This window comes from Protomyctophum bolini (assembly GCF_963924005.1).
Source record: "Protomyctophum bolini genome assembly, chromosome: 23".
Lineage (NCBI taxonomy): Eukaryota > Metazoa > Chordata > Actinopteri > Myctophiformes > Myctophidae > Protomyctophum > Protomyctophum bolini.
In genome coordinates, this window is record NC_137884.1 from 15,510,490 (window position 1) to 15,523,242 (window position 12,753).

The window sequence follows — 12,753 nt, forward strand, 5'->3', positions numbered from 1 at the left end:
TCACTCTGTCCTTTGTCCATGTCGGTATCAGACATCGGTAGGCAAAAAGCGGTCGCAGGAATCCCGCGAGGGCTCAGGTCAAAGCGGTAATGTTATGGAAATGTGATTCCTGTGTATTTTAAAGCGAGCTGGCGAGTCACCAGGTCAGGCCTAATAATGGATAGAAGATGATGTGCCAGAATGATGTGTCAAGAATTCCTTAAGGTGTTCTTTTTGGGGCCGAGAACATTTCACAAACCCCCCCCAATCGGTTCATCTTAAAAAATAATAATAATAATCACAAGTGCCCTTTAGGTATAAAAGAAATGCCTCACTCAAGCTGCAATACTAGACTGAACTGAGGCCAGTCATTCTAGTGCTCCCAGGTACATGTCACAGCAGGAATATAAACGCTACGTTAGTATATGTCTGTGGATTAGAAGTGAAAATGAACCATGGAAGCCCTATTATAGTATATAGGGCATAGCAGTGGTAGCCATTTTGTGGTGCTGCGTGTAAATAGGAATGTGGACGGATTAGACCCGCACACTGCTTCTTGCAGGTTCAAGAGAATAGTTTATTCAGGATTCGTTTCGGCCGTGAGACCTTCCCCCCCCAGGCTTGATTCAAAACAGGCTGACAGAATCCTTAAATGCATTTGGAAAGGTGTAGACATCTACATTATTATGGGGCGGCTGTGGCTCAGGAGGTAGAGCAGGCCGTCCAATGGCCCGTGGGTCGGTGGTTCGAATCCTCCTGTCCACATGTGTAAATGTCCTTGGGCAACACACTGAACTCCACCTTGCCTCCAGGGGTTGCCACCATCGGTGTGTGAATGTGGGAAGTGAGGACGCTGGCGTTTACTGTTGGCCGCTTCAACTCCCAATGTGTGAATGCATGGACCACTGTAAAGCGCTTTGAGTAAGCACCTAGTCATTAGTGCATAGAAAAGCGCTATAAAAATGCAATCCATTATTATTATTATTATTATTATTACATTACAGTCAGAAACGATGTGGTGCATGCAACAGATAGAAAACCCTTTTAGCAAAGAATTGTAGTGGAGTAAAACGTACAATATTTGCCTCTGACTGAGATGTAGTGGATTAGAAGTTAAATTATTGACAATTGAAGTAATAAATGTCAGAATTGTATTTACTTACAGTACTTCAGTTCTTATAGTTACAGCCCTGTTTGCTCCACCTTGCATTCCTGGAGGCCTCGTCTCCATCCTGCCTCTCGCCTGGGTTATCTGTCCCAGACACATGTTCTCCCCCTGGGTAAGGAGCGCTGCCTCTGTCAGCCTCCTACTGTACCAACCTGCTGCTGGGGCTATGGCGACGTTCCTGTCTGTCCTCTGGGGCTGGCTGACGTGTGTGTGTGTGTGTGTGTGTGTGTGTGTGTGTGTGTGTGTGTGTGTGTGTGTGTGTGTGCGTGTGCGTGTGCACTGTATATCAGTGCTGTCTGGAAGAAACCACCTAACTTTCTTTTTAACCAACACACAGACATAAAGGCTGTTCAATTGCATTGATTTATTAATGGGAGGAAAAAGGAAAAAAACCTTTAGGTTAGGTGGTTTCTTTCGGACAGCAACAAATGATATAGTATGGTATGGGTGTTGAGAGAGTGAGAAAGAGAGATACAGACCGAGAGGGAGGGAGGGACGGACGGACAGACAGACAGACAGAGAAATAAACAAACAGAGAAAGACAGACAGACAGAGAGAGAGAGTGAGACAGCCTGAGAGAAACAGACAGAGCGAGATACAGACAGACAGACAGACAGACAGAGAGACAGAGGAAGGGAGAGTGAAAGTCTCTCTGGATGACATAGAAGGTCTTGAGCCCTGCAGTGGTTCATGCCAGACACCGTTACTTCTGAAGGATGGTGTGTGTGTGTGTGTGTGTGTGTGTGTGTGTGTGTGTGTGTGTGTGTGTGTGTGTGTGTGTGTGTGTGTAGCGTATAGCGTATAGCCGGGTGTAATCGTGGCCTGTGGAGAATGTGAGTGAGTGAGACAGCCAGAATATGAAATGCCAGTTCTTTAGCCTTTGGTATGACAGGAGAGGAAGTCTTTATTTTTTGTTGCTTTGGGCGGGTAAAAAGTTATAGCTTACCGGTATACACTTTAGTTTTTTGAAAGTTGAGCCTCAAGTTAACAGATGACAAGTGATTTGTGAGGTACAATTTACCTGTTCCAGACAAAGATATGAATGGTTGATTTGTAAGCACCTGCGTTGCACAGTGCTACAGTCCCCTGCCCACCTCCGCTGAGGTTGTGGGTTCGAATCCACTGTGGTGCATTGTTGAGTGTCTACACAATTGGCCCGTTTTTGGGGCAGGGAAGACAGGCGGGGATGGATATATTTGTCACTACATGCTAGTGACACTCGGTGGCTCGCTATGAGCTTGTAGATCTGCTATTTTTCAATAGCTAAAGCATAACATAATGCTAACACCAAAAGGGGTTCCCGCCCAGAATGGGTTAATCCAGAGCGATTTACGGTAAGCAAGAACAACACATGGTAATACTGTACATTAAATACATAGTTATCAAGAATCATACGTAAGCTAACATCCGTCTAACAGAGGAATATCTACTGTATACATTATAGAGTGCTATGTCTATAATCTAAATTACATAAAGTGAATACGACTCACGCCTGTAAGGTCATTGAGGCCAAGTTCTATGTCAAGTGCTTCAGGCTAAGATGGAGTCTGAAGAGGTTGGTTTTCAGACTACGGCGGAAGATTGGGAGTGAGTCTGCAGTTCTGATCGCAGTGGGAAGTGCGTTCCCTGGTTTTGGAGCCAGAAGGGAGAAGTCTTTGGGACGTGTGGCGCATTTTCCCGGCTTTTAGTGAATGTTCTTCCAGCATCCCTGCCTTGGCTGATCTGAGCGCCCGGGAGGGTTTGTTGGTTGCTTTGAAGGCCAGCATCAGAGTTTCACTCTGTGCGGGCAGCGACCGGGAGCCAATGGAGGGAGCGGAGAAAGGGGGAGACATGTGAGAATTTAGGCTGGTTGAAGACCAAGCGGGCTGTGGCATTTTGACATTACTACTAAATTGGTCAGAACAAAAACATTGTTACAACACGACTCCCTGTGAGTTTGTAGATCTGCTATTTTTTTCATTTATTTGAATCCTGTAAATATGACTATTTGGACACAAAGTTGCTGTCTATTAATGTCCTCATAAGTATAGTAAGAGCAACGCTTGTGTGTGTGTGTGTGTGTGTGTGTGTGTGTGTGTGTGTGTGTGTGTATACGTGTGTTTGCGCATGCGACATGCAAGCGAGTCATGGTTTCTTCTATGAGCTTCATTACGCCCACATATGGAAGCAACACACTTTGAGTCACACACACACACACACACACACACACACAGTGTTCCGTCCGTGTATTTGAACATCTTCATACACTGATAGATGATTCCAGAGGTTCCATTGAAACCAGCATGGGGTTGCCCCCCTCCCTCCCCCCACCACACACTCACACACACACACACACACACACACACACACACACACACACACACACTGTCAGTCTCACTAGAAGGTAATGATGCGACAGTCTCCGTACAACCCACCCCCCCCCTCCTGGGTGGCGGGGGTACATTCTGCTGTTTAGGAGGCGTGACTTTGGTGTGTGTGTGTGTGTGTGTGTGTGTGTGTGTGTGTGTGTGTGTGTGTGTGTGTGCGCGCCCATCTGTAATTAACCATGTGTGATATTTTTGGTGCATCACATTTCAATTAAAGAAAAACACAAGCACTGCATTATGCATGCTGTTCCTAGTGTGGATTCATTAATGGAATACAAGAAGTTAACCCAGAACGTTAGCCTGGAACCTTTTACACAACCCATGGAGTTTTTTGTTTTGTTTTGTTTGTTATAGAGTGTCGCAGTCCCACCTCCTGCGAGGGCGCCGGAGGATTATTCCCCATTAATGTTTCCATAGACGTTTCAAAGCGTATATTTATTTAAAGCCCTGTAAGCCTCAGACACATCAAACATTTGTTTGGGCAAAAACAAATACATAGAAGGAAGAAAAAAAGGGCAGTGTACAACTGTGAAACGTCTATGGGAAAAAATGAATGGGGAAGTTTGACCTGAATTAGGCTACGGTCCCCCATTTCTATCTCTGGGACCCCAATGTATATTGTTAAATTTAACTCTGTCTCCATTTACAGACCCATAAGGGTCCATTTGGTTCCCAACTATATCATTTAGCTGGGAACCCCCTGGAACTCCGTCAAGGACCCTCATAGGGACCCCACTTTGGGAACCACTGGTGTAAAGTAACTAAGTACATTTACTTTAGTACTGTAAGTACAATTCTGAGGTACTTTTACTTTACTGGAGTGTTTCCAATTGTCAATACTTTTTACTTCTACTCCACTACATCTCAAAGGCAAATATTGTAATTTTACTCCACTACAATTATTTGAAAACTTTAGTTAGTTAATTTTACACTACATGATACCTTGTGACACTGCAGGACATTCAGCATAATGACTATTTTTACTTTCGGTACTTTTAAGTATATTTTGATGCCATTATGTTTGTACTTTCACTCAGTTCATTTGACCTTTACTTAAGGAGTATTTCTATATTGCAGTATTGATACTTGTCGTACTGGGGATCCTACGGAGCATTAGTCCGACATGCAGGAACAACGGAGGGACTAGCGCTGCTCCCGTGCTTGCACTGATCATCACTATTTCATAAAAGTAGGGGTTCAGGTCCGTACTCTACAGCAGGGGTTCCCAAACTATTTCGTGTCAAGGACCCCCAAATCAACATTTATTAGGCCACGGAGCCCCCATTTGAAAACATATTCCAGTGACCCCGATAAGGGAGGATTTTTACGGCTCTAGAAAAATATTCATTTCATGGACCCCCAAATTCACACGCATTAGTCTACGGACACCCGATTTAATGGCATTTAATGGTACCCCAATTTATATTGTAAATTATATTGTTAATTTAACTCAAAGAGTGTACAAATGGAACCTAAGGGTCCATAAGGGTTCCTTGTATCTCAAATTGAGCTAGGTACCCCCTGGAACTCCCTCAAATACCCCTAGGGGTCCCCCGGACCCCACTTTGGGAACCCGTGCTCTACAGTACATTGCAACGCCAACCCAACCATTAGGCGAGAAATAATAATGACCATGCAACACAGCCAACGCATGCAGGCCCTGTTTATGACCAACACTTTCATGCATTCTCCGTGAACATGCGTTACAGAGATAAACAAAATAAAAAGGCCCACATAGATAATTAGATTTTTGTTTTATTATCACACATGGTTATAATAATCATCAGAAGTGCAAACACTTCAGGTCTCAATCTGGGACACCATTGATTTCATCAGACAAGCGAGATGATTGGATATGTAAGCTTATGCAAATGGTGATGGTGATGATTTCATTGGCTGGGGGTGTGTGTGTGTGTGTGTGTGTGTACATGCACGTGCTCGCAGGGTATCAGATTGGATGTGATTGAAGCTGACAGCTTATGATTGGTCCCTTCCTGGTCGCGAATTAAGCCCCCCCCCCCCCCCCCCCCGTGTGTGTGTGTGTGAGAGAGAGAGAGAGAGAGAATTGGTGGTGTTTCTCTATTTACATTGTGGTCTGTATTATTGTGCTTAATGACATCCCATAATGCTTTGCACCGGTCAGTGGATGCTTTGTGGTCTCTCGTTTCATAATGTTTTGCAGTAAGTTGAACACACACACACACACACACACACCCATGCGCATTGCTATTACTATACTTGTGCGGACATTAATATTTTAGGATGGCGACTTTATCAACGCACCGTGAAACCTGTGACTCAAAGTGTCACTTAGCGGAACATTTCGGCTTGTAGACCTGCCATTTTTTATGTCCGTGTGTACCTGGTCGCTTGTTTCATGATGTGTTTGTAGTCGAACACACACACACACACAGCCACACACACACACACACACACACAGCCACACACACACACACAGGTTGTGTGTGTGTCAGGGGAGTCTTCAGAGCGTATCTCTGGCCTGACGTTGATGAATGATCCTGTCAGGACGATGTCCCTACTCATGCACAGCTCCCCTTTACCCCTGAGAGAGTGTGTGTTTACGTGTACGTGAATTTGTATCTGTGACTGAGCGTCTGTGTGTGTGTGTGTGTGTGTGTGTGTGTGTGTGTGTGTGTGTGTGTGTGTGCGTGTGTGTGTGTGCATGTGTGCGCCCATGTGTGCGCCCATGTGTGTAATGATGATGGTGCGTGCGCGCGCGCGTGTTCGGGGCAACCTGAGTGTGCGTAGGTGTCAGGGCGGTGTCAGTGGTTTTGGGGTCACAATGTGAGCAACACAGCGGAACACCTGGGGTCAAACCCCCCGTCCCCCATACCGCCCCAATTTTAATGGCGGGAAACCACCTGACCCCGTTTCACACTCACACCAACTCACCACTCTCGTCCAACCAACACGTACGAACGCACGCACACACACACATGCACACACACATACCCCCCTCGACAAAGCCGGATGTGTAGGCAGGTACTTTAGCACTGCGCCACCCGAGCTTTTTGATATAAAGCATTGTTTCCACCCCTCAGAGAGGCTCCTGTATGCAGTGTTGTCCATCCATGCATGCATTAGCTGCTTCCTGCAGCCAAGGCGCCTGCACGCGGGGAGGCTTTGGCCCATGGCTGTCATTAAATCACGCCGTCTGGCACTGTACTGTACTGTATGTTTACACCGCTTACCATTTCTATGCCCATTTGCAAAGAGTGTGGTCTATAATTCCCATTGACTGTGTGCTTTTATGTGTGGGGATGACATGAAGAATGGATGGGGCTGAAGTGCAAGCAAGCTGGATTTCAAGGGTAATGCAGCTGTGCGGCTAACCGCAAGAGAAATGGTTTGTTGTTCTTTCTGTCGTGTCCCCCCCCCCCCCCCCCCCCCCCCCCTCCCCAATGATATTGTAACGGGATGCAGTTGTGGGCTTTTAGAGAGAGAGAGAGATGGAGAAGCACCTCACAAAGCATTTCTACTCTGTGATAAGACAAGACAGAGCTTCCTCTATCTCTCTCTCTCTCTCTCTCTCTCTCTCTCTCTCTCTCTCTCTCTCTCGACTTGATTGCTTTGTAATGATTCCTCCTCCTCCTTAAGACAAATGCCTGCATGTGTTAAATGAGCAGAATTAGACGACGCCAGCCGAGCACGGAACATTTGTTAAGAGCAGGAGTAATGGATCAGGGATCCATTGTTTACTCTTGGGTCTGATATGGAGTTGGTTCAGCCCAACCCAGAGGGAGTCAGAGAAGAGGTGGTTCAGCCCAACACAGAGGGAGTCAGAGAAGAGGTGGTTCAGCCCAACACAGAGGGAGTCAGAGAAGAGGTGGTTCAGCCCAACGCAGAGGGAGTCAGAGAAGAGGTGGTTCAGCCCAACACAGAGGGAGTCAGAGAAGAGGTGGTTCAGCCCAACCCAGAGGGAGTCAGAGAAGAGATGGTTCAGCTCAACACAGAGGGAGTCAGAGAAGAGGTGGTTCAGCCCAACACAGAGGGAGTCAGAGAAGAGGTGGTTCAGCCCAACACAGAGGGAGTCAGAGAAGAGATGGTTCAGCCCAAAATAGAACGAGTCTTAAGGCCCCTTTTCCACCAAAATAACTTTGGTTCTAGAACTGGTTCCATTCTAGATTATTGGAACCGTGGTGCTTCCACAGAACCGTCAGCGAATGGGTTTCCAAAATGGGGTTATGTTGAATACCTCGTCCACTGCTGCTCCTCTTCCTATATTTCACCTCTGGGTAGTGCCAGGGGCAGCAACCTGGCAGAGATGACATCTTATTTAACCGCTCTTGAAATGCTACTGAAAGGTGTATGCTTTTCAACAGGGGTGCGTGCGTGCGTGCGTGCATGCGTGCGTGCGTTCACTGTGACCTGTTAGTCACACCACTGTGGCTACTCTATAATGACTGCTGTCACAGTGCCATTGTGACTCAGTCATGGTGATGCGCTGTCACACACACACACACACACACACACACTGTCACACACACACACACACAGAGTCTGTCCATTTACGTTCTCAGAATATGGCTGTACTTTCTGCTCAAACTTAAGCAGGCGAGATGAGCTTGTCACCTCATCTCACTACAGGATTTAACCAACTGAACCCCAGTTCAAATATTTATATTTTGGGGGATCGTGCCCCGAAATGATTGGGAACCCTTGCTCTGGAAAGCCAGCGTTCCTCCATAAACAAGCGTTTGGTGACCGCGGCCAGGAAAATAACTCAATATTTGCGCTGGAAATATAGCCTTTTTTTAACCAACTGCAGCTTTTTTTTAATCAGTAAATTACTCCAACATCTTTATCTTCACCTCCAGCACTGTATGTCCTTATTTCCTTCCTTAAAGTCCCAACTTTAAATAACCTCCATGTTATTTTGTTCCTGATAAAAATCAATCCTAATGGCCTATGGCTAACAATTACCCTCTCTCCCTCTCTCTCCCCTAAATAGAATAGTTGGAATAGCCTCCTATCCCAGCCTATAGAATTTTTTATAAAATCTTAACACCCACCTTTTTTCCTTTTTATAGTTTATCTCCTTTTGATCCCCAATTTACTCGTTTCCTCCCCAGACACAATTGTGGGTTGTCAGCCGCCCCACATACAGTATACACCTTGGTTTCTGTTTGTTACTTTATTTAGCTTCCCTTGACTTTGAATTTTACGTCATCTTTACGCTGATTCATGTGTTTTAAACTTGGTAGTTGGTAGTACGGCTGTCATGATGCTATCTGTCGTCTTCGGGTCAACTCCTGTTGTTTTTAAATATCTGTCTGTCGGGTGGAAACGTACTTTTCAACATTCAAATGCCAAAGCATCTAAAGTAGCAGATCTACAAGAGCCACTTTTTGAGCTTGCGGATCTGCTACCTTTGGTGCTTTTGTGTGGCGCTGTAGTCTGATCAAGCCGGGGCATTAAATTACAAAGGAAATAAAATAAAGTTAAAATATGGAGATGAGCGGTTTCTGCCCAACAGCAACCATATGCTGTATAAATGAACGTGAGTTGACTCTCTCTCTCTCTCTCTCTCTCTCTCTCTCTCTCTCTCTGTGGTCTCCAGAGCACGGTGGTGGTGGAGAAGTCCATCCAGGACCTGATGGGTCTGATGCAGGACCTCAGTGCCTACTCCAACCAGTTCCTGGAGATGGTCTGTGACAAGCTCAAAGAGTACAAGGACATCTGCAACGCCGCCTACAGGTAAAGACCTGAACTCACCTCTTCAGTCCACCTCAGCCTCTGGACCAGTCGTTCCCAAACAGGGGGTCAGGACCCCCAGACAGGGTATCTGTTACAGTTTAAGGAACTTTGAGACATTTTTACCTTTTTTGTGGAACAGAGTCAAACTAAATGTAATGCCTCAACTCCTACAATTCCATGTGGGGTCACAGCCTGAGAAGTTGTGTTTCTCAAGACTTATGCCATAATGCCTCTCTAATCCAGAACCACATTATAACTCCAATTTTCGTTCCAAGAGCCATGCACTGCTCCATGACTTTCAATCTTCAAACTTTTCGTTTCATAAATAACCATGTCAAAGGTCGATTCAAGTGAGAAGTTTTTGAAGTTTTCCAATACAGCAGCAACCTATAAATACAGATGTCGGAGTGAAATAGTTCTCAACTTGTTGCGACCGCAAGCCACAGTTACTATGCAAACGTGCAGGAAGCCTGTAACGCTCAAGCCTGTCACGCTTCCGTCACACACTCTTCGTGTAATTCTGCACACACACAACACACAGGTGACACGCCACTACACACACACACAACACACGGGTGACACGCCACTACACACACACACACACACACACACACACACACACACACACACACGGGCGACACGCCACTACACACACACACACAACACACGGGCGACACGCCACTACACACACACACACACACACACAAAGCACGGGCGACACGCCACCACACATACTATGCAAACGTGCAGGAAGCCTGTCACGCTCTTCCGTCACACACTCTTCATAAAGAATCAACTGATTGAGAGAAAACGCTAATGTGACTGCCGTCGAATTATTAAAGATTTCGCTATAAACAGACACTATCAAATATCACTGACTGACTGTTGTGACGACACAGAGACACCTTCCAAACCTCTGTTCTAAATCCTAAGAGTCATGAGCATCGTGCCTGTCACAGACATGCGCAGAGCAAGTTCAGTCAGGAAACGGCCGGCCGTTCATTGGGCCGCCTCAGCGTCACGTTATCATTCACTTCATCCAAACACATCTTTATACCGGCTATTTAAACGGCGGGCATACTTAGTTTAGACTAGTCATTGGTTAGACATGGGTTAAGGTTAGGTTTAGGTGTGCTGCCCTGTGGGAGGTGAGGGTTTGAGATAGGTTGTACTGTAGTTGTATGACTAATGACTGGTCTAACCAAATGACTAGTCTAAACTAAGTACTGTCTAAACTAAGTACTGCACCCCAACAAGCCTTCTTGTTTGCTGCTGCACACACTGATACTGCTGTGCTGCTGTCTGCTAAAACTTTTGCTGCTCACCCTCCTCCACCCCAGCTACCACCTGTCGTATTGGATCTGCTGTTTAGGTACGGGCAAATGATAAATGGTGCATTTTTATATAGCGCCTTTATCCAAGGCGCTTTACATAGATTGTGCATTACATTCACCCATTCACACACACATTCATACACTGATGGCAGAGGAAACCATGCAAGGCACCAACAAGCACATCAGGAGAAATTAGGGGTTCAGTGTCTTGCTCAAGGACACTTCGACTCTGGGGGAGCCCGGGTTCAAACTGGCGACCTTGCGGTTACCATCCAACCGCTCTACCCCTGAGCCACCGCCGCCCCGGGGGATTCGGAGTCCCTATCGGGACTGATGCCCTTGATCTGAGTACTGAAAAAGCAGATCCAATTCATCGCCAAACTATAATAAATATATTGCTCATTTTATTTTCAATGAATATATATATTCCATCCATTCTTGAGTTATCCTGACTGAATTCTGAAAAAACACGTTTGTAATTTATATAGCTAAAATGACAGATACTTTCCTGGGTTAAAATAATCGATAAGAACATCTCTACAATCTCATTTTGGGGGTATTTTCATGCAACACCGTTTTAGTTTTAGTTTGCCACTCTTTTTTTTATGATGCCTCTGCATCAAACACATTCAGCGACAATAAACAATAAGGGAACAATGAGCCATATAACAGGATTTACCATGCGGTATTTTTCGCGCCGTTGAATATCGACCATTTTTACATCTTGTCTTTGGACCTTTTGTGGAAAGACTGTTTACTGTATCTGTCTGCCAAGCTTATGTGAGCACGTCTAGAGACTGAGACTACAATGACATACGGCCCATTATGCAGCGAAAACAGCTTCGTCTCAATTTACAATTACAATCGAGGTGTTTAGCAGACACACTCATCCACAGAGCCAGGCTCAGGGCTAAGCATGCAGCACTATAGTCAACAAGACAACAAGGTAAAAAGTCATATAAGTTGAGAGCAAAGAGTGGCACACAAGGATATCAGGAACAACATCAAGCCTGTTATCCGTCTGAATCAGTAGTTCTCAAACTTTTCCGTGCCAACTTTTGTTTTTAAAATAGCAGATCTACAAGATTGAGTGCATGTAGAAGAGCACCGCAAGAGCACAGGTTTAGAACGATATTTCCTGAAAGAAAATCATCGTTTCGAGTCCAAAATATTTCGGTCATAAGATTTAGATTTAGCCTTTTAATGTGTGTGTGTGTGTGTGTGTGTGTGTGTGTGTGTGTGCGTGTGTGTCCGTGTCCAGGGGTGTGGTCCAGTGCGAGGAGAAGCTGACCATCAGTGCCTCCTGGTCCAAGGATGAGGACATCAGTCGTCTGCTGCAGTCTCTGCCCAACTGGGTCAACATGACCCAGCCCCGAGCCGCCCGACAGAAGAGAGAGGACGAGGAGGACATCACCAGGTACACACACACACACACACACACACACACACACACACACACACACACACACACACAATAGTGATAATAATTGTCTTTATTGTCCCGTCAATTTGCATGATTACTAAACAGATCATACATTCCAGCGGAGCTACACATAAGTTGACACAACACACAAAGTGATTGCATTTGAACATAACTAGCTTTATAAGTCACTTGGATTCCATAGAAGACGTGCTGGCTTCAGAATGTAAAATATATATATTTTTTAAATTTTATTGATATAATGTATTTTTTAGATTAGAGCATTTTAAGTGATAAAACTATCATTATGTTTAGAAGCATTTTCTACGATATTTCATTGAAGTGAAGGTCAAAGCCTCACTCTGTGATTTCTCCACCTGATTGGCAGTACAGTATGTATACAGTACGTAGAACAGCAGGAACAATATTACTAAAATACCGGTATCATAATTATACATACTAGTCAATAGCCGGGGACGTGCGCAGTCTTGCACACAATTGAAGTATTTGCAGACTTTTAGTTATATGTATGTGTATGTGTGTTCAATATCTGCCTAGCTGCCAGAGTTCCAAAAACGCACGCGCAACTGGTCGCTGCGTTGCGGTCCCACAGCGAACACACGCACACGCGCTCGTGCACGCAGACTCGTTGCTCCCACAACCATGAGAAGTCGTGTTCTCGGGGGCGGGCAATTCAGTTGGTGAACCAATAGGAAGTGCCCGGCTGTGTCCACACACACACTGCGTTATACGAGTGGGAGGACGGTT

At 45.5% G+C, this 12,753-nt stretch overlaps 1 protein-coding gene across 1 annotated transcript in view; it reads left to right on the forward strand.

The window, feature by feature from the left end:
• The window catches only part of exoc4 (exocyst complex component 4), a 153,663-nt gene that overhangs the window by 116,812 nt on the left and 24,098 nt on the right, over nt 1–12,753 (forward strand). Inside the window, exons 14-15 of the mRNA XM_080757717.1 lie at nt 9,095–9,231; nt 11,827–11,982. Of these exons, the coding sequence (XP_080613843.1) occupies nt 9,095–9,231; nt 11,827–11,982 (293 nt within the window). The remainder of the gene's footprint in view (nt 1–9,094; nt 9,232–11,826; nt 11,983–12,753) is intronic.